The sequence below is a fragment of the Ctenopharyngodon idella genome, chromosome 15 (assembly GCF_019924925.1).
Source record: "Ctenopharyngodon idella isolate HZGC_01 chromosome 15, HZGC01, whole genome shotgun sequence".
NCBI lineage: Eukaryota > Metazoa > Chordata > Actinopteri > Cypriniformes > Xenocyprididae > Ctenopharyngodon > Ctenopharyngodon idella.
In genome coordinates this window covers 110,002-133,136 of record NC_067234.1, presented here as the reverse complement: position 1 = coordinate 133,136, position 23,135 = coordinate 110,002, and the positions used below count along the sequence as shown (strand labels likewise).

General features: G+C 37.5%; 1 protein-coding gene across 3 annotated transcripts in view; it reads left to right on the top strand.

The window, feature by feature from the left end:
* LOC127495656 (dihydropyrimidine dehydrogenase [NADP(+)]) overlaps positions 1-12,073 on the top strand; it is a 146,399-nt gene extending 134,326 nt beyond the window's left edge. For all 3 annotated transcript variants that reach the window (XM_051862599.1, XM_051862600.1, XM_051862601.1), the window contains 4 exons: positions 1,466-1,645; positions 9,715-9,864; positions 11,056-11,196; positions 11,555-12,073. In XM_051862599.1, coding sequence (XP_051718559.1) covers positions 1,466-1,645; positions 9,715-9,864; positions 11,056-11,196; positions 11,555-11,719 — 636 coding nt within the window. In that variant the 3' untranslated portion in view covers positions 11,720-12,073. The remainder of the gene's footprint in view (positions 1-1,465; positions 1,646-9,714; positions 9,865-11,055; positions 11,197-11,554) is intronic.
* Positions 12,074-23,135: the final 11,062 nt, after the last annotated feature.

Here is a 23,135-nt window from a genome sequence, read left to right as displayed (position 1 = left end):
ACCCACTCCTTTTTTTTATCCCCATAAAACCTCAACAGTCTCATAAAACAAGCCATTTTCATTTTCTGAGCAATGTGACGTCACATTGCACAGGCCCCGCCCACGACTGCTGGCGGACTATTAGCATAGTTTCTGCCCTGAGCAAGTTGAATACTTTCCACCATTGTCTCTACACTGGAGTTGCTGTAATGACAAGAATGTCTGGAAAGCAATTGCGATGTTTTGTTGTTGCATGTAAGAGTGAACATAACAGTCTTCATTTACTCTGACATCTGAGCCGCTGAAGACGCAGTGGATTAGTTTTATTTTTGAAGGGAATGCGCCACAGCTGTTTACGTTCACAGACATAACAGACTGTGTTTTTGAACTTTGTATTTTTGACATAACCTTGAGTGTATTTGGCAGTTTAAGCACAATAAAATGTGAAAGAGAAGCTAGTTCAATACTCACGAGACGTGCCGTCTGTTTTCTGTGTGTATTTCAGATGTGTGCGCTCAGAAAATGATAAATTGGAAGTTTAAACTGATATAGCTTTAAAACGCATGCAGATAATAAACTTTCATGATGAAGAAGAACTGCGATGTCCCTGAGCATGACTGCGAAATAGATACTCTTGTTAGTATTTGGCAGATGTCTTGTTAGTATCCGATGCATGCAGGAGCTGTGAATGAAGGAAGTGCTATTCTGGATAGGGGGCAGGGAGCAGCAGCTCATTTGCATTTAAAGACACATGCATAAAAACAGCGTGTTTTTGCTAGCACTCAAAAATGGGTTTTTATAACATGGTATAATAAATGATCCGTGAGGTATTTTGAGCTGAAACTTCACAGACATATCCTGGGGACACCTGAGACTTAAATTACATGTTGTAAAAAGGGGCATAATAGGTCCCCTTTAATATTTTTGTGGAAACCGTGATTAAAAAAAAAATCAGAATTCTTTGATGAATAAAAAGTAAAAAAAAAAAAAAAAAAAAATGTTTTTTTTTTTTTTTAATATATAATTCTTTTGTGGATTCTTAATATATTCTCGCTGAATAAAAAAGTATTAATTTCTTTAAAAAAAAATAAAAAAAAATCTTACAGACCCCAAACTTTTCAATGTTCAGAAACAGTGAACTGAATAGGTGCTATTATTCTTAAACAGCAGAATGAAATAGAGTTTGAGCTGTTTCCGGCTGTGTGTAGCTCAAAGGTTTGGCCATTTTTTGAATGTGAACGTGAATGAGGTTTCAGAGCTTCAGCAGAGAGGAAGATTATCAGTAAATAACTTAAATGAAATAAAACTCAGTCCTATTGCTCTGCAACCACACAATCAGCTTTCTTTCTATTATGTTGCATTGAACCATTGAATACACTCTGCTTTTAAGAAGACACACACACTAAAATATGATGTGGATAGTGTAATCACTGGTTTTTCACTAAGTCTTGGCCCTGAGGTCTGTTTATCTGTGCATATTTAACAGGTGTGCAGTGCTGTGCAGAATCAGGACTTCACAGTGATTGAGGACTACTGTTTAGGCCTGAAGGCGCTGCTGTATCTAAAAAGCATAGAGGAGCTGCACGATTGGGATGGCCAGTCTCCTCCCACCATACGCCACCAGAAGGGCAAACCCGTCCCCCGCGTGGAGGAGCTCGTCGGAAAGGTGAGCTTCTCTGTGGCTGGTCGCCTAAGGCTCGTTTTAGAAAACACAACTCTCTGTGGTGTTTTTCTGGTTAACCTTTAGTGATTTGTGTTGCAATTAAACAGGCAAAATCCGCCTGGTGTGGTGATAATACTTTATTGAGTAATGAAGGATGTTTAAGGTTGTGGGTGTTAGCAACATAGCCATGAGGGTGATGCTAAAAGGCGTGAGAGTAATTTACTTTCCTCTGCTTGCTGTGAAAGAAGCTCCAGGCTTCCTCAGGCCGGTTAGTGACCCCGTGACCGTTTGACCAATGGTGGCCCTAAGCTATGCTGTGCTGTCAAATGTGGTGTGAAACCCATCTACTTTTGCACAAATCCAACAAAAACTACTGTGATCAATATCAACGAAGAGAGATTTTTTATTTTATTTTATTTTATTTTATTTTGGGCTTTAGTTGTGAATTACATTACACACAGAGAGCACAAAATGTGAGGGTGTTGAAATGTTAGATAATCAAAGCTGGCGTGTTTTTTGACTGGAATTACCATATATTTATTTTTAATATCACTAAATTATTCGAATTGTGATTATGTTTGTCTCTCTCTCTTGGTCGCAGCCAAACTCAGCCCTCCATTGAAATTTCACAGTTGCACAAAAAGATATTTTCCCCATCACTACACCGTATTCACGCAGCATAAAAACGAAAGCATACAAACATATGCAAATGTTTCTCTCTCCATAAACAGCTTTGTGTTTCTGTTAAAAGTGATGGAGGGGCAAAAACACTGTGAACTGATAAGTGCTATTCCTCGACTACGACATGATTTTGAAAAACATGAGGGGCGAAATATCTCTTTCTCTCTCTTTCTCATGCCAATAGGGTGTCTGTAGAGCTCTGTCCAGAAACAAGCACACAGTTTTGGGAGACTAGGAGTGGGAGGAGGGTGTTTAGACACTTATTTGTTTTTATTTAAAAACATTGGAAGATCATATTTTTGTCAATATATGCAAATCCTCTGCAAAAAACAATTTTCTAAATTGTTGTCCAGTAAAAATTTCTAGATAAAGATGTAATCTATTATATAACTTATGCAAAGTATTTATATTATATTATAGTATAGTCGTGTGTAGGTTCAGATGATGAAGAGAAGGATGAAAAAGGGTCCAAAACAAAGTATTTATTTACAAAACAAACTCAAAAAATTCAGCAGGTAGCGTGTAGTAAGACACAAACAATACTGGACAACTGAAGTGAGCACACAGAGGAACTTAAATACACAGTGATAATGAAACAATGACAAACAGCTGTGATAATTAATGAGTGTCCATTGAAACTGATGAGTGGTGGGAAACTGAACAAAGGAAACACAGGAAACAGGCAAAGGATGTATACAAACTAATAGTCCATGAAAACGAAACTAACTAAACATAATTGTGACTATTATATTATATATTTAAATTTTAGAATTTAAATAATTTTATTTATTCTGATTATATTATTTACATTTAAGACATCAAATACATATACAGTATAAATATAACAAGTCTTTGTTTTGTTAGTTTTGCTTGTTAAGTGTATTTATCTAGTTTTAGTGATGTTTAGATATTTTTACTGGAAAGTAAGAAGAAACAAAACTTAATTTTAGCCTAATTTTTAATCCAAGAACTGAGAAAGAAAGTGAAATAAAAAAGTCTACTTATTTCTTACGAATTGGTGTGTGTGTTTTGTGTGATTTAGTCATTTTTGTGAGGTACTTCTGTGGTTTTTCTGTGTCTAAATCATGCTGGTCACACAAGTTCTGGTTTCAGGTGGAGCTTTAGAGAGTTGTTGCATGTTGAATTTTAAGGAACTCTGTATTCCTTAAGAAAAAAAGCATGTAAAGCAGATCCCACACACTCTCACTGTTATCTGAATGTTTGCTGTTGTTCAGAAATGGAGTGAGGACACTGGCAAAAGGTTTCCATTATCTTTGCACCCTGATGAGAGGAGACACAAAAAGAGATGTGTGGTCTTGGCTAATACAGTATTTCTTTCTCTGCCAAACAAGAGCAAATTCACTGCCTGAAGCCAATTAAAGTGCAGAGATCAATGCCCACCATGATACCAGCACTGAGCTCCTTACGTTAATATGAGCTTGGGGGATTAATGTTTTGTTATTTTATTCCGTATTATTTAGTGCCATTGCATAAGAGGATCCTGTAAATTGAAAACATGTAATTGGACCAAAAAGCCAAACTTTAAGTAATAAAGTTACACTGATTATAAAATTCATTGTTTGGTGTTCAAGTAAAAATCAAGTAAACTCAAGTTACTTCAGTCCAGTAAGTATTTATCTTGAAATATTACTAACAATATAAAAGTTATTCTTACATTTACTTTTCACAGCAAAAAAAAAAAAAAAAAAAAAAAAAAAAAACACATGTACCACAACAGGTTTCTCACTTTCAGTCACATTCAGACAACAATAACATTTCAACTGATGTCCTACTGAAATATGCTTTCCATAGCATACATCTGTCAAGTGAGGTCTGTATAGCTCTTAATATGTGATTAGCGGCCATTACAAGGCAAGGATAAAGTTTAACGCTTCTCTCGTTGAAGCGATGCTACAGAACATAGGAGGCCGGGCTTCCATTCTAATTCTCGTATAATTTAAATCACTCAGCCCACACTGACATAATGTGCGCTCCTTCCTCCACTGCACTCTTGATTTACAATCCAGAGGGGAGATGGGAGAATTGACAAGCCCTGTGTTTTGGAAAGCTCTGCATCTAATTAGCGAAGGCTTTCTGGTTGCCCGGGACATGAGATTTGGCAGTGCGTGTAGCTCCTCTCATTAAAACAGCACTCCTCGTGGAGTGGACCGGCAAAAAAAAAAAAAAAAAAAATCTCAATAGAAAGAAAGAAAAAGGAAAGATTCCTTTTCCACCAACACGTTTGAATAACTGTTATTTGGTGTGTACGCTTTTATATGCAAGTATTCAACCTGTCTGTTTAGCAGACGCCCAAAGCAAATGGCATTTTCTTTTTCTTTCAGTGTTTCTTTGTAAAAATCATTCTTTGTGAAAACTTCTATCATTATATTTCTTTTCCATTGTTAAATGTATTGCTTTGTAGACTCGCCTTTGAATCCTTTGAATGATCTAAGAGTGAATTAGCATAAAGCAGATACGCCGTGACTCGTTGCTAAACAGAAAACACAGAGAAAGAGAGAGCGAGAGAGGAAGTGCTCATCTAATAGGACTGAATGGGTTGCTGTGAGTCGGGCAGACTGCAGTTTGTGTGTCTGGAAGACATGAAGTTATAATAGGCGTAGGGGATTTCCGCTGGTTGCCATTTAAGTACCCGGCACTTACTCACAAGACTGCCGGAGGCAAAATGGTGGTCAGTTGCTTTGTGTGTGGTTTTGGTGAGATTTGAGAAGGACGTGTAAGCCAGTGAGGCGTGATCGAGTGTTTTTTGGTTCTGTTTCATGGCACCTGTGTCTGTGTGGGCTGTGTATTAAAATAGATGTTTGTCCTGTTGAAAGTTATTGTGTCATTTTGGAACAGCAGATTTGCTCATGTTTTTACGGATAAAAAGAAAACTGAAATTGAGTGAAATTGTGGAATTGTGTTCAAAGCTAAATGGAAAGCATCTGTGGCATGTTGATTACTACAAAAAATAATTTCAACTTGGTTTGTAAAAGCATATGAAAAACACTTTGGCAGAAATACTCTTTGTAAATCTTTGAAGCAATTTTTGTCTCATGGACTTCAAAAATTTAGCAGATAAGCGACCATTATTAATAGCTATTCAATGTTAACCGACAAGCCTTAAATCAAACGTGACCATCCACACTTCATACTTTTCCGATCACTCAGATTGAGTGGACGACAGTGGATTACGTGTTATAGCGCCCTCATGCGTGCATATGTAATTTGCTGTTTATGACTTTGACTCTTATAACTAAGTTATACTTTTCATGTCTGATGACCTTCAAATGGCTAATATTATATTCTTTATTATTCTATCCAAAAAATTGAAATCAACTGTTATAAATGCTACAAGTACGTTTAGGCATCACAACATAATTTTACAGAATGAAAAAACTGAAATTGGATATGGAAAAATGGAAATTATTATTAGTGATTTTAAAGATACATTTTTAAAAACTTTAAGATTGAAAAGGGTCATATGATGCTATTTTAAAAGTTCATTATTTTATTTATTGGATGTAATAGAATATGATAACATGCTTTAATGTTGCAGCATTATTGCAGCACCTCTTTCCCAGTCTGAATGAAATGCGCTGATTTCTACAAAGCCCCTCTTCCGAAAAGCTCACAGTGCTCTGATTGGCCAGCTCACCCAGTGCGTTGTGATTGGCCAAGCATGTGTTGGAACTGTAATGTAGAATAAATCCCTTTGTAGTAGACTATGGGCTTTGTTACTTTGCAGATCGTATACATTTACAAACAGATACATTACACACCAAAGAAAAACGAAAACATTAAAAAACATCATATGACCCCTTTAAAGGAAATATAAAAGTAAAAAATAAGGTATACACACATGCACAATTAAAAATACTGTATCGGCTGAAACCGATAAATGCAAAAACTCTTTAATATCAGTCAATAATCAATATGGTTGTCATGGTATGGTAGTCATAGAACTCACAAAGACGAGGAATACGTTGAATAATATTTAATCAGAAGTCACTCAGGAAAAACAAGTCGATAAACATGACAGTGATCTCCCCTCCCGGAATGCACGTCCTTGCACCATAACTGAACATACCACTGTGGAGGGAGGGGGCTTTGGAGGTTGGTGTGGAACTGGTGATGGACAGGGACCTGGAAGAGCCGATGGAAACGGACACCAAGGTGGAGCCGACGGTAGGGGGAACCAGGGTGGAGCCTTGACCGAAGGGCTAGGTGGAACCCAGGGACTGACGAACGGCGGCGAAACCAGGGTGCATGGGGTTTCCGGTGAAGCAGAGAGGCCGACAGACCAGGGCGACATCCACAGCCATGGAGCCCGAGGTGGAGCTGCTGGCTTGTGGGACCGAGGCAGAAACTAGGGTTAGGCAGACTGGGGCGATGACGGAGGGAGTGAGGACTACGGAGAAGCTGGAGGGAAGGAGAAGCCTGGTGGAGCCAAAGGGGTGGAGGGTCAAGACACAGCCAGAGACCCGGAAGTCCGCAACAGAGTCAGAACGACGACTGACCGAGGCTGATCCGGACGGACGAGGGAGCCCGGAGGAGTCCCAAGGCTGATGGACCACAGTGGAGTCGAGGGAGCGCAGAGCCGTCGGGCTGACAGGCCTAGGTGGAGACATGGGCCTGGAGGCTTGAGGTGACGCCAGGGAACCCTTATCCTTGTGCTGAGCTGGTGAATGGGCAGTTCGAAGAGGCGCTGGAGAGCCGCGTGGAGCAAGCGGCAGGGGCAAAGCCAAGGAGCAGGACGGCACTAATGGCACCAATGGATCCAGAGAATTGGACAAAACCAGCGGATGAGATGGGACCAAGAAATCAGGCGGGGACATCGGAGGAGGAAGATTTCCGGATGATCATCCAGATGGCCGGACAGGACCAGCATGAAGGGCGAAGACTCGAGGGTGGGGTTCGGGAGGGGAAATGATCCGCGGACCCTCTGAGTTGGACTGAGCAGCTTGCGTCGGCTCTATGATGACCCAGGTAGTAGACTCCGGTTTGGGCTCCTTCTCTGCCTCACAGATGGTGAACGAGGAGTCTCTTTGCCGCAGTCTCCACCACCAGTACTCCAACAGTGGCCTGTCTTGGCAAGTGATAAGGCAACGCCAAGCTGGTAAGTCCATTTTCAAGCTTGTTATTAGGTCAGTCATTCTGTCATGGTATGGTAGTCATAGAACTCACAAAGATGAGGAATATGTTGAATATTTTATCAGAAGATACTCAGGAAAAACCACTAACATTACGATGACCGTCATTGAACTGAACCAAACAGGAAGTGTTTATACACCAGGGAAACAGCTAATTAAATGACAACAGGTGAACGAAATGACTAATCAAACGAACTGAGAAAACAAGGTCAATACAGACAAACTAAGAACAAAGAAAACTGATGAAAACAAACTGAAAGTCCATAAACATGACAATGGTACCTATATGTTGCACTTTTAATGTAATAATATTTCATATGTGGCCTAGTGGTATTGACGTGTTGAGGTGTGGTGCTCATTCAAGTTCAGTTTGTGTTCGTGATCTCCCCAATCATTTTCTGTCTGCTCTTGACTATGACTGTAAGAAAATGGCAAAAAGAACTAAAATAATATATTTATAATTCATATTTTTATGGTACACCCTTAGGCTGTTTTTTTTTTTAATAGTAAACTGTCACCACGTTAAAAATAAAGTAGTGTTCAAAGTTGCTGTGTAATCAAGGTTTCACAAGCAAGCCAGTCAGCTCTCTGTTTATTTTGACTAATGCACTGTTAATGACATATCTCTGTCTAGCCTGTGTGTTTTTGTGTGCATGAGAATAGGTCTGTGTGTGTAGTCAGTGTGTGTACGTTTATCTCCCCAGCCGCCGATGGGTTCCTCAGACTGTCTGCTGCAGGGCTGGAGCGCTTGATTCATTAGACTGTCAGCCTGTGCCTGAGAGAGTAATGCTTTTATGCAGGATTAGAACAGGGCCACCAGTGTTAGCTCTACAGGGAAATAAATACATGGAGGATGAGCCACCTCCCCCCCCCACCCGCCCACCCCCCCCAAGCTAGCCATTAGTCCTGCAGTCAACACCGCCACCGTAGATTTGTTTCTCTGATTCCTCTGATAGGTCCTGCTTTACCAAAGGCCTCCATTCTCTTTCGGGCTGCTACTTTTTTAAAAAAAAGAAAAACAAGAGACTTGAGAGAAGTTTGACGCGGGCGGCTAATAACTGAGTCCTTTCCTGTTGTGTTTTGATTCTTTTGTTTTGCAGCGGAGACACTTCCATCTGGCCATGGTGGAAATGAAGGGTTACAGGCGGTTGTGGATGACAGCTTTGAGGACATTGTGTGACTGGGAAAATACTAGACCAATTTAAATGTCCTATCGTTGGGACGAATGGATTTGTGGCAGGCGTTGTAAGGAATACTTGTTGCGGGAAAGGTGGAATAGGGTGTTGTTAAAATGCTTGAATAACCGAACCGCTCTTTTGCAGAGAGGTCATGAAGAGAGATGCAAAACGAAACTGTCATTAAGCAAATTCAGTGTTTGCTCGAATGTTTCAAATTATAAATATGATAATTAGCCCCCCCAAAAATCCTCTAAAAAAGGCTTCTTCATGAAAAAGCATTTATAAAACTGAAAATATCAGTTATTGGAAGCGGTGCCCATCAGCAACCCATAAGTCCATTTCCCTCAAATTACCATTCATTACCATTTTAGTGTCAAACCATTAGTTTGACCAGCTAATCCTTGCAATTACCGGTAGTATTATACGATTTCCTAACAATTCATTGCAGATTCTCTTTATGGCTCCATTAAAAGGATGGCTAATTTTGTGGCAAACTTGATTTCTCGTCAGTGGAGCCAGTGTTTCCTGTCGAATGGCCTTTGGAGAACGAAGCCTCAAGGCACTTTTATGGCCACCTCTCAGGCTCGGTGCATTGGTATGAGAGTGTGACTGTGAATACGAATCGCCTCTTTAGCCCTGCTGCTCTAAGGGGTCAGGCATGTGTGCGAGACTCAGAGGCAAAGATAGCACTACAACCACTTTTGTTCTAAATGGATGTGGGAAGTGATAGCAAGGATGTTTTAGCACACTTTCGTGATTAGAATGGTGTAAAAAGCTGAGGTTTATTTAAATATTGATATGAATCCACATGACGTCCATCTCAATCTTGTCTTGGTATAATTTTCAAATAACTTTCATTAAAAAGTCATTAACATACATTATATAATGCTGAACAGATCACTAGTTCATGTACATACATAGACAAAATATAGAATTGAATAAATCAAAGTTTAATGATGTTTCAAACTACCTGAAAGTACATTAACTACTGATGTATCAAATATTTTAAGACTTACTTTGAATAAATTGAACGTGTTTTAACTGTCATCTTTCTCTCCAAAAGAGTCTGCCTAGCTTTGGACCATACTTACAGACGAAGACTCAAGCCCTGGCGAAGTACAAGAAGAGCCTAAAAGACGTCAGTGGCAATGTGATTACAGACACCAGTGATGCTAGAGTTAACATCCCCAAAACACCTGTCCCCAGCGTGAAAGTAAGTATCATCTCACCATTTGGTATTTGAGGCATTACATTTTTCTAATGATAAATGGATAGTAGGGCTGTCAGTCAATTACAAGTTGTATTCAAATTTATTGCATGATTAGTCAAATATAATTATATATATATATATATATATATATATATACACAAATTATATTGATTACTGTTGTATGTATACTGTGACATTGATCAAAAGTGACAGTAAAGACATTTATAATGTTGCAAAAGATTTGTTTCAAATTTTGAACTTTTATTCATCAAAAAAAAAACTACAAAAAATAGTTTTAACGTATCCACAAAAATGTTTTCAACATTGATAATAAGAAAAGTTTCTCAAGCAGCAAATCAGCATATTAGAATGATTTCTGAAGGATCATGTGACACTGGAGTAATGATGCAAATTCAACTTTGCCATCATAGGAATAAATTACATTTTAAATTATATTTTAAGATAGAAAACAGTTCTTTTAAACTGAAAAAAATACATACAATATTGCTGTTTTACTGTATTTTGATCAAATAAGCAGCCTTGGTGAGCATAAGAGACTTATTTAAAAAACATCTTACCGACCCATAACTTTTGAACGGTAGTGTACATACATTAATTAGTTTCAGCGACATTTTTTTTTGTAATTGTTGTCTTAAGTATCCATGCAGATGTCATATGACTACTGCATCGTTTCCTGCTGTTTTTCAGTATCTTACGCTATGAGCAACACGTTTTTTTTAAGACATGTCATGTTTAAATTAAAAAAAATAAAATTTATGTACAGGTCAAGGGTTATGATTAATTGCATTCAATTGTTTTAATAACTAATCACCCTACATTAACACGTTGATTTGACGGCTCTAATACATACAATACATAAACATACACAAATGCACATACGCGTCCTCAGCAGTCTGTCCTCCTGTAATATGAGGCTTTCATTTGTAGCACATGCAGTGTTGCCGCTCATAACATTAAAAGGCTTTATTCCTCGAGGTGATTATGCTGTGAGGGATCTCTAGGAGGAAATGGAGATCACAAACTACCAGCCAGACATCAAAACCGATCCGCTCCTTCCAGCGCTGATTTAATTAAGCTAACTTAAGAACAGAACGCTGCCTTTCAAACTGTTTCTTTGAGACGCTACGGCTGTTTTTCTTGCCGTTTTAATCCCTGCTTCTCCTCCCTGGAAAGGATGTGATTGCCAGAGCTCTGAAGTATATTGGTGCCTATCAAGAGCTGGACAACACAGAACAAGTGCAGGCCCTCATCGATCCAGATATGTGTATCAACTGTGGCAAATGCTACATGACCTGCAATGACTCAGGCTACCAGGTACAGATGCACAGATCAGATAATTACACATTATGGCTATTTACGGGAAAGCAATTACTACTGGATTTCATTTGCCGAACTATGGGAAGCTAGCAAATGTTTTCAGATTATATGTTGTTCACTCGATTATAGAGTTCAAAACATAAAGAGCCAAATGCATGAATAAAGCTGGTGCACGATGAAGGAGCCCAGCTATTTACCTTAAAGAACGGCACTGTTGTGCTCGCTGCTGTCATTGTTGTTGCTTTTTTTCCCTCCATGAAAAGCTCTCCCAAGAGTGGGGAAATCCTCCTATGGAGAGTCGATAATTGCTCTAATGTAATAGCTTTTTTTCCCTCCCCTTCCTCTTCTTTTGCAGGCTATTAAGTTTGACCCTGAGACCCATCTTCCTGTAATCATGGACAGCTGCACCGGCTGCACTCTCTGCCTGAGCGTGTGCCCCATCATCGACTGCATCAAAATGGTTACCAGGACAACACCGTACGTGCCCAAGAGGGGCCTGCCTGTTAATCCCGTTTGCTAAAGCACACTGTCGCTCCACCTGACCGGAGAGAAAGAAAACGAAAGAGCGACATCTCATTCAAAGCATCGATTCCACTTATAATTGCTGTGTGAAAAATTACCTTTATTATGAAAACGAATAATTAGCCAGCAGAAATAATTGCCTTATATTCCCAAGCCAGTTATGCTAGAATAATTGTGCTGGCACAAAAGAGTTGCATTATTTCAAAACAACACAGTGCAATGTTGATTTTTTGTCCCTTTCCCTGAAGATACAGCAATCAAAAGTGAAAGGGGCGGACTGAGTGAGAAAGTTGGCTAAGTGCTGTTGTTATCTCTGATAATAATGACAATAAATAAATAAATAAATACTAAAGCACGGACATTAATAATTGACAGTATTGAAGTCTCATTTTCACAATACAAATTTTAAAACTCCGGAAAATGAATTATGTGCCTGGCAACTGTGATTAATAATAATGAAACATCTGATAATTATTTATAAAGCAGATTTGCTCTTTAATGTTTGTTAGTAATTAAATCACAAGACATATTTATGTATAAATAGATTTCTAACGATAAGCTAATTATCTCCAAAAACATGCTTTTTAAATCATCTTCAAGTATGAGCCATAATTAAGTTTAAACAGTTTCATTTGCAGTTTGTCAGATTGTTTAGGCTTCCTGAAGAGCAGCTTTAGGTTTAGACACAGACACAGAACAAATCGTTCTAATGATGTTTAGAACGGGTTCTCTAATGTCCCAATTGATTTGTTTTGCAAAACAAAGCATTCACTGGAGCTGATACAAACAGTCTGAAAGGTTTATGCTCAGTCTCTGTTGTGTTAATATGATCTTCCTATAATTGTTACATCTGCGAACAAACATCCGATTGGGTGCAGTGGACAAGACTGTAGACGGAGTTAATTAAAATGCTATCGTTTTCATCTCCGAGATGCAGACCGCTTGTTCTCTGAGTGGTTTCGTGTTTGAAATGCAGGAAAACGCTGCTTTTGAAAAACAGCAGCCAGACATGTCAGAGTTATTTCATCATTTGTTATAGCCGCACAATAACAAGGGATTAGAAGGAAAACCGGGCCTCCATAAATCTAAAGTTTGCACTGGAGCTCCATTAATTTGGCTGCGACTTAACTTGCTTTGTAAAAATGTTTGCCTTCGAAAAATTAGCAACCATGCCAAGCACGATGAGAAGGTTCAGCAAATTTACTGAAGTCCCTTAAGCGCACTCATTATTAGTTGCCAGAACAGTATCACAGACACTTTTTAAAGAGCGTAAAGTTATTTGCACTACTCTTGCTTTTCATTGCCTGATATTAAATTGTTCTTTTTATTATTATTATATAGAGACAAAATCCTTTACATACGCACAGAAACGGGTCAATAACAAGTCAAAGTGTGATTGTTATTACAGTAAGTTGTGCTCTGGAGCAGCATCCTCCCTTGCAGCAGCTCTTCCCTCGCCTGTCATTCATACATCACTGTGCATCAACCTACTTCCTCCCTCTGATTGCAATTAAGAAATGATGTGTCTGGACCATGGCCAGGCGTGCCAGGTTAAATTATTCATAAATGTTAATAAGACAAGCCGAGAGCACTCCCTCTTTTTCTCCTCCTGCTCCCCTTCCTAAGTGCCGTATTAGAAAAATAATATTGACCTTTCCGTCGTAACGCCCACATGTGACACCGGGAAGCTGCCGCGACATCATAATGTCCATGTCTTTTCGAAAGGCACACGGAGTCGGGCTCTTCCTCTCTGACATATACAGAACTGTATGAGTGGGATGTACTTAGTGCTCAGTTGAGTTGAGAACTTGTATATTACAAGTTGAGAAATGTATATTAAAAAACAATGATGTGATGTGATAATTCTAAAAATATTCGCAGGGCTTTATAATAGCACATAAGAGTATTCATAAAGGGGTAATTCACCTAAAACTCCTGTCTTCATTTACTCAACCTCATGTTATTCCAAAACTGTGGAACACAAAAGAAGATATTTTGAAGAATGTTGTGAACCAAACATGTTACCATAGACTTCCATTGTATGGACAAAAAAAAAAGTCATTTCTCAAAATATCTTCTTTTAGTCATTTAAAACGACATGAAGGGGAATATATGAGAGTTTTATTTTAGTATGATTTACATACTATTACAGTATTTATTATAATGAATGTATCTTTTATTTTTTTCTTTTCAGTTTTCATTTTAATTTAAGTTTTAGTAATTTTGTTTTTGTTAGATTTCTTTTTTTTTTTTTTTTTTTTTAAATATTTATATATAGCTTTATATTTATAGCTATAGTGATATATTTATTTCTTTTCATCTAATATTTATATAATTTTTTTACAGGTTTATTTAAATTACCAAAAAATTTTAATAACTTTAATTAACAATACCAACACTCATATATGATGACAGAATTTTTATTTTTGGGTGAACTGTCCCTTTAAGTCAGAAAAGGATATTTTCCACGAAAAAATGTCTCTTTCTGCCATAAGTACACTCATATGTGACTCTTTCCTTTTTAATACAGTTGTTTTTAACATTTTATGTTTTATTTTATGTTAAAAAAAAAACTGTATTAAAGCTACTTCTCACAATCTGATTATTCCTGAATTAGAGAACATTTCAGAAATCTTGATTTATTTAGGCAGAAAAAATATTCTTTTCTCCTCTAATAACACTCCTTCGTTCTTTCTGGTGTCAACAATGAATGTCCATTTTCTTTTTAATATATATTTTACATAAAACAATTTAATATTCCATACAATCTTTTTTTTTTTTTTTTTCCATATAAAGACCTTAATATTCCAGTAATCTTGGTTTTTAAAACTCTTAACCACGCTGTCCTATAGGCCTTGCAATTCAAGTAGAAATTTCATGAGCTAACCAGTAGAGGGTACCATGCTATGAACGTTACATTAGAAAGCTAATACTGCTCTGAAAAGACTGCACTAGGGTTCACATCAGTAACCCCACAACATCTTATTATCAGACCCAATGGACCAAGATCACCAGAACAACATCTATCTAAAGGGTATTTACGGTATGTTGTTCTGAGGCCATTCTTCCAGCATTGCTCCAATATAGAAGCACTACAATTTTTCACATTGACTGCAATAGAATGAACATGTTTTCCTCTCATTCCCATGACAGCCCTATTGTCTATGGGTTTGACCTCACCCTTGACAAATCTAATTTGACTGTCCTCAAATGCTGTTACCTGCAAAGTTGTAGTTGTGAATGTGACAATAATCATTAAAGCTATTAGCATGGAGCGAATCGCAGCCACTGGTGAGTGCTGTATAGACTCATGACCTCTGACCTGGGCTAATTGGCATTGGCAGGAGGCTGGCAGAGAGCCTTTCATTTCTCTCCACTATGAAACACTAAAGAGGTGAGAGAGACTACAGCACCGAGCCATGGCCGACAATGATTGGGTTCTTCACTGCAGGCCCAGGATGCGCACAGTAGAAAAAAAAATTATGAAACAAAAGCCGTCACTTTGCTTTTTCAGTTAAGTACTGTCTAGTATTGTCTTGCTTTTAATAAGTAGTTGTTTCTTTTTACAACAACTGCAATATACAATTTAAGCATTTCTTTTAAATGAATTCATCATATATGTGACCCTGGACCACAAAACCAGTCATAAGTCGTACAGATATATTTGTAGCAATAGCCAGCAATACATTGTATGGGTCAAAATTATCGATTTTTCTTTTATACCAAAAATCATTAGGATATTAAGTAAAGATATTTTGTAAATTTCCTACCGTAAATATATAAAAAATGTATTTTTGTGAGTGGATATGCATTGCTAAGGTTATTGTCCTATCCTAACAAATACATCAATGGAAAGCTTTCAGATATATAATATAATAAAATTGAAAAAAAAATAAAATTGTCCCTAAAGACTGGTTTTGTGGTCCAGGGTCACAAATCACAATTTTGTTTTAAAACGACATGAGGGTGAGTAAATGACTGTTATTTTAATATTATTTATATAATATTATTTATTAACATTTTAAATTAAAATAAAATTTATTTTTAAAGTTTAAAAGTCCTTTTTAAAAAATGATATTTTTTTTTATTTTTTAATGTCTATATACCTTTATTTATTTTTTAATTTTAGTAATGTAGTACTTAAACAAAAATGTTAAATATTGCCTTGACAACTAACTGAAATAAGTTTATAAGTCTTTCCATCTATCATTTTATATTATTTTAGCTTTATTTCAATTACTGAAAATGATTTTAATAATTTTAGTTACATTTAGTTACAACAATAACAACACTGGTAAATGATGAAAGAATAAAGCAATAAGAAGCACAAGAAGCTGTGGTTTAAAGTGAATTTATAACAGCTAAGGGGCGTTGTTAGGCACGACGCAGAGCGGCTTCACGGGGCTTTTTTTGAATTTATTAGCTGTTATAAATTCACTGCAAACCACGGCTTCACAGGGCTTATTGCTTTTATAAAACGGTTACCACACACCACAAATATTAAAGCCAAAAAAAATATGTATCAATGCAACTTTCATGAAGTAAAATCATTAACAGACTTTCTTCTGCTGGAAAAAATAGTCCCCGATCATGAACAGCAACAGAAGTTACATTTATTACGGCATTAGATGGCGGCATGGAGTCGCTCAAAGACTTTTATATTGAAACTTGTTGTGAACACGGAACAAGATGCAAATGACAAATGCTTTGACTAGCGCTGTCAGTGTCAGCAGCGCACGGGAAAACCCATTAAATGTTAAAAGGACAAGATTGCAGCGGACATTCAAACGGATTTTTTTTTTATTATGAATATAGAACTGACCTAAAGGAAAATGCTAAATCTGAATACAGGTAATAAACTAACTCACTCGATATCTCTCTCACAGTACTCTTCTACGTAATGCAGTAAGCTTCAATGAACAAAATCAATTGAGCACAAACATATGTTTACGTTGCTAAGAGTGATTGCTAAGACACTCAGTGGCGCAGCGATACTTATGTAATGCGGTCAGCTGTATGTTTTCGGGAATTTTACAATGGCTTCGAATGCGGCTCAACCAATCAGAATCAAGGGCCGGAACTATCCGTTTTATAATTTTAATTTTTGGGTGAAGTCAGAAAGGGATCTTTATTATGCAAAAATGTTCTTTTCTGCAAGATATGTGACACTTTAAATTTTCTTTTTTAATTTTTTTTTTTTTTTCCCCATAAAACAACAGCCATGGCTGCCATTGCTGCAGGCCCGGGATAATGGAGAAGAAAAAAAACCAAAGCCTTCATTGGGTATTCACTTTGCTTTTTCATTTAATTATTGTCTATAATACTGTCTTGTTTTTAATAAGAAGTTAAAAAATGTTTATTTTTTACAGCTGCAATATGTAACAATAAAAATTTTTTTTATTTTAAACGAGTTTATCACATGTAAATTTTTAATTGTTTGTGTAGATTTAAACACCAATCAATTCTCACAGTGGGAAAGGTATATTTAAAAAAATAAATAAAAAAAGAAAGCAGTGCACAGCAGGATGGTACACGACATACACACTGCTGCACAAACAATCCTATTCAGGATGCAACAATGGCCCTTGTCAGTGTTTTCAATACTGTGGCTCCCTCCCAGTCATAAAGATATAAACTCTTGTTTGCTGCTTTAATTCAATTAGACTGGTGGAGGTAGGATGTCTGTGGAACACTGGCCAATGCTAATCTCATTTCATCAGCCATTACGCCGGAGCTCGGTCCTGGCCTGCTCTCCCTACGAATGCACCTTCCTGCCAAGCCTTGGCACACCCTTACAGCTTCACAGCCTCCGTAAAAGTCACTGCGAGCCTGGCTCCATACCTTCAGAGCTCTCATTTTCCTTCCCCAGTGGTGAGGTCTGCCCTGCAGGTCGTTCCTCAATGGAGGAGAGGAGTTAACCTTTCTGATGAAGACACCAAAAGCTGCAGGCTGCAAGTGAAACGTCTCTCTTGTCCTGACCGGCTGACCGATGGACCGGCTGGTCCAGGACGTGTAGGCCTTCTCCACAGGAGAACCGTCTCCCTGCGCAGAGCACAGATGAAAGCAGATGTTAAATGATGCTCCCCTGACAAATGCAATGATAGATGGTAATGGGGGTGATTACTTTAAAAGGGGATAAAATGGTCTCTAAACTACAGCCTATCAGCAGCGGCGGCCAGAGCAAAGAAGCGAACAGGCTTTCGTGCTTCTCTTTGAGCCTGGATTTCAGCAGATCAATTGGATTTTTGAGTTGGCCGAAGGAGATACGATCCGATGGCAATCCTCCCTCACCATCGATCTCTACTTTTACAATGGCTATGAAATAGCTTTTACAGCACTGTCAAAATGAGCCCGAAATGAGGGATAGGGAGAATCATCGGTTGATCAGGTTAAACTTGATTTTCTTTAGCAGTCAGCCTCGGCACTGAGCTATAGCGCTAAAAGTTTATTGTCAAAAATAAGTAGGTCTTTAATCGAATCTGCATCGAGTCGTGGAGTTCTCTCCTTATTATTTTTATCATCAAACGTAAATGAAGCCTACACGGAGCAGGAGGAGGAGGAGGAGGAGGAGAAGCACAAGTTGGTTTGTGTGATATAGTGACACACAAAAGCCCAGTGCTGTGCACGACTTGCAGTTATTTTAACTCTCTCCTCTTCTTGAGAATCAGTGAGTCGAAATTATGTTCAATTTTCCATCTCGAGCATTATTGAAGTGCAAACAATCCCGGTTCAATTTTCTAGCATTCACGCCAATAACCCCCCTGCCTGTTCTTTCCTCTACAGTTTTGCAGCAGTTTTTATGTTTTCCTCTTTTTTCTGATTTTGAAGCCACTTGTTCATTTTAAACCTTGTAAGTTGAAGACCAAACAGAACTGTGCATGTAATTCTCTTTATGTATGCTTATATGGATGGTTGGTTATTTTGTTGTCCACTGACTGATTGTTAGATTGATTAATTCATTCATTTACCCATTCATTCCAAATATTTTACTTCAAAATTTCAGATTTTTCACAACATTTCATTAGCACAAGACATACTTATATAGTATATTAATTAACCATCAACATCAATTTTATGTAAACTGCTATGGGTTATAAGTCCTAAACTCATTAAAACCATATTCAGACTTTTGATTGTACTACAAACGTAATGGGCCTAAAATTTGTATGATCATTTATGTGTCATTCATTCAGTGTTGACGAATAAGGTATTTAATATACACTGACACTACCATTCAAAAGTTTGGTGTAAGACTCTCTTATGCTCACCAAGGCTGCAAATATTTGATTTAAAAAATAGAGCAGTAATAACAGTAATATTGTGGATATATAATTTATTCCTGTGATTTTAGCAGTCATTGCTCCAGTCTTCAGTGTCACATGATCCTTCAGAACTCATTCTAATATGCTGATTTGCTGTTCAAGAAACATTTCCTAGCATTTGAAATGGATATATTTTGTAACAAGATCTTTAGTCACTTTTGAGAAAAATATTTCTGTATACCCAAACTTATGAATGGTAATCTAAATAATAAAATAAAACATGTTTATATTGTAAGTAATCTGTCTATAGTAAACTTTTGTATACACTACTGGTCAAAAGTTTTTGAACGGTAAGATTTTTTAATGTTTTTAAAAGAAGTCTCTTCTGCTCACCAAGGCTTTATTTATTTGATCCAAAATACAGCAAAAACAATAATATTGTGAAATATTTTTACAATTTAAAATAACTGTTTTCTATTAATTTCTATTTATATCATACCTCACAGACCAAATCTACCTAACCTTCTCTTAAATTAGTTTTTAAGTTATCCAAAGTTCAGCCTGACCTACAAAGACAGGCTTCTGGCCAGTCAAGCCAGTCTTTGTTTCAATAAGCATAAAACACTGCTTTGTCTCTGTGATATAATACAATGACCTGAATAGAGAAATTGAAACATTCACAGTGGTGAGCTCTCGTCCATTGCGAATGCTCTGCGTCTTACAGCCAACCTCTTCTTGAGTCATTAAAAATAAATTCAAGAAGGCCATCATGTCATTTGCATATAGATAAAAGCCCATTTGATTTGGGAAATCGTTCTCTCATTCCGTGATCTAGAAGATTCGACTTTAATCTGTGAATAAACGTCCTGTACACATTTTCCACGCTCCTTATTTTTACAGCTCTATGTCAGCGTGGGTAAAAAGATGTCGTCCCTAGCTAAGATGTGAATCTCCTGTAGGTGATACCATGTTCCGTACTCGCTGACAGAGCTGTTCTGTCATAAGCAAACTGTGCTGCTGTCATGAACCACTAACATTAAGAACATTAGCGTTCACCCTATGTACATAACATGCTAACAAAAGCTGCTCTAAAGAGTTCACCAAAAAAATTAAAATTCTGTCACCATTTACCTCCTGCCGTTCTGAACTTTTATGACTTACTTTCTTCTGTTGTAAATGAAGGAATTTTTTTTAATGTTCGCTTTTTTTCCATGTAGTTGTGATAAATGGGGACGGAAACTTTCATTAAAAGTAGTCAATTTGCGCTAAATTCCAAGTCTTCTGAAGCCACAGGATAGCATGAATGGAATGAATCATTATGTGAACTCGAAAACCGTATCACTTCAATTCATAAACAAATCATTTAGATTAGTTTTGTGAAACAGATAAAGCAATTCAATAGAATGATTCTTTGAAGAATCAGACATCGCAAAATTTGCGATAACCCATGAACACGTCTATGTTCGGGTTGACAAACGGGTAACGGCCATTCCTACAGCATTTTTGCATTTAAAAACAGGGCAGTGGAATGCAATTTTTTTAAAGTCCCCCTGAAATCAAAACTTAAGTTTTTTAGCTTTTAGTATGAATAGGTTAGCCTTAATGTTATGAATAAGCTGGTGTGTTCCAAAACAATGACAAAATTTGCATTTAGGAGATATAAGCAGTCAAAACTTTCACCCTGCGTTCCATTCGGAAGGGCTCATCCCTATGCCCTAATCCCTTCAAAAGGGTTTACCCTCCGGAGTGAGAGCTTCGAAGGGATGAAGGGTGTAGCATTACTGTAACATTATAAGCTACTGCTGATCTTTTACGTTAAATATAATGTATATTGTGTCCATGGATTTGAAACATTCGAATGGACTGGTAAAGGTAGCATTAAAGCATTTTTGTTGAAGTACAATCGGTGCGTTCCAAACGGGATATATCGCCCTCCGAAGGGCACTTCGGAGTGAAAATAATCATGGCCGCCATATTGAAGGGTCGTTCCAAACTGAAGTGCTCAAAACTGGCCACTTCAAAGGGCCCTTCGGAATGAAGGATTTTGAAGGGTACAGCTGATGGACGCTTCGGGCCCCCATGATCCTTTGCACAGGGAAGTTGTTTGTCGTCACAGAATAGGTACAGGAGGCTCGGAGTTCGATTTTACCTATAAATGTATGTGTAGTATTTTTCTATACTACTGTAATATTTATACGAGTTAGATTTCGTACAATATTATGGTCATGTTGATGTTAAGGGAACAATTATTTTTAATTTACATTCCAATGTTCTATTTATGTTACATTTAATCATTTAAACCCATATCTTAGAGATGTACATGTGCTATCTGGGAATTCAACAGCCTATAACAAATAATAATAAATCCAAAAAGTAAAAATATACAATCTACTCCACTTTACTGCAAAAATATGCATTCTTTTAATTCAGCCAAGAGGTCAAGCCGCGGTTTATTGATTTTCTATTGGTCACACATCTTCACTTGATACGAATTTGCTGGTCAGTGTTCACCAAACTTGCCGCGGTACTCTGATGTCATACAGCGATCAGTCTGCACAGTGCCGCTTCAAGTAGAACACACCTTAAATCTGCAGTGGTCAGGTGGTACAGCGGCCACATGGTACAAGTTATAGCTCTCAGAAAACTTTAGTTTACTGAGTTTACACATTGTAAAGTTCTACAAGCACGTGAAGGCTTTTTACAGTTCAGAATATTTACGGTAATTACGACATAGCGTGAACGCACCTTAAGAGATGACAACACGTGACGCTGTTCACGTCCTCAGATTGTGCACTTATATGTTTCTCTTGCACTATTAACTTGAAAATAAATCTGCAGTGTGTGGTACAGCGGTCACGTGGTACAAGTACTCAAAAAATGACGAGTCTAAAGTTGAAATCACAAGTTCTATGATCACGTAAATGGTTTTTACAAGTCAGAAAAGTTAAGTAATTAAGACATGGCGTGAACGCATCTTTGAAACGTGTTGCTACGAAACTTCTTCGCATGAGCTTCTGTTTGCGTATAGTATAGCCTAAATGAAAGTCAATGGAACAAAAAGTGTAGTGTGACCACCCTTTTAGTTGGGTAAGCAGCCCCGTCCTCATACAGTTTCATTATATTCAAAATAGTGGCCAAGATATTCTTCAAAAATATTCACAATTTGTGTTCCATTGAATAAATCCAAACAGGTTTGGAATAATTTAAGGGATCAGACAGAATTTTCCTTCTTGAGTGAACAATTTAAGACCAGGAGGTTTTTGTCAAGGTTCTTCTGCATCCTGAACTTCACAGCTGGTATATGCCCCAATTCACATTAGCGGATACAAACCTTGAAGAAAGAGCGTGATTGTCAAACTGACACACATTACAGGAAGTGATTAAAGGAAAAATAGAGTAATATATGGAGATCGGTTGAAGATATATTTAATATATGGAGAACCATGGAGTCTGTTGACATTTGGGTCATAATTACGCTATGCTAATTAAATCTGCCGAGTATCAGAGAGCTGTTTAATAATTCAAACCTAGTGCAACCTCTAATACCAATGCCAATTTCCCAAAGTAAAGACAGTGGAATGATCATACTTGTCTCTCCTAAATATTTAATTTCCTTGGGAAATCATTTTGACCTACAAAGACTAAGGAAGGGCAAAGCAATGACACTATTTCTGTACTTACAGTTGAGAAACTGCTCTGAACCAGATTGGACATGTGATGTGCGTTCTGTCACAGTACAACTGAAGACTCCTATTTAGCACTGCATGAAGTCTCAATATAGCCTTCCACAATTATGCCACAATTATATCAGTTGTTGAAGGAAAACAGATCAATTAGCAAATCAAATAATGCTAGGAGTTTTTCTGCCTTGTTGGTCTTTGAACTGACCTGTATTGGGCTATACAGCTTGTTTTCTAAGAAAAAGATTGTTCATGGCAGTCTTTTCTCAGAGCAGAGAGAAACAGCAGTTCTTTTCTCCGGGCATGAACAGTATTAAAGGCAACGTGGAGAGTTACAGATGGCCTTGTAACAACACAATGAGCAGAGTGGGTTTGAATTGCTCAGGGGAGCTTTGACATCCAGAATATTCACAACACAATAACAAGATCCCAAAGCTTTAGGAAAAAGACTGAGCTGCAGAGCAGGCTGGTT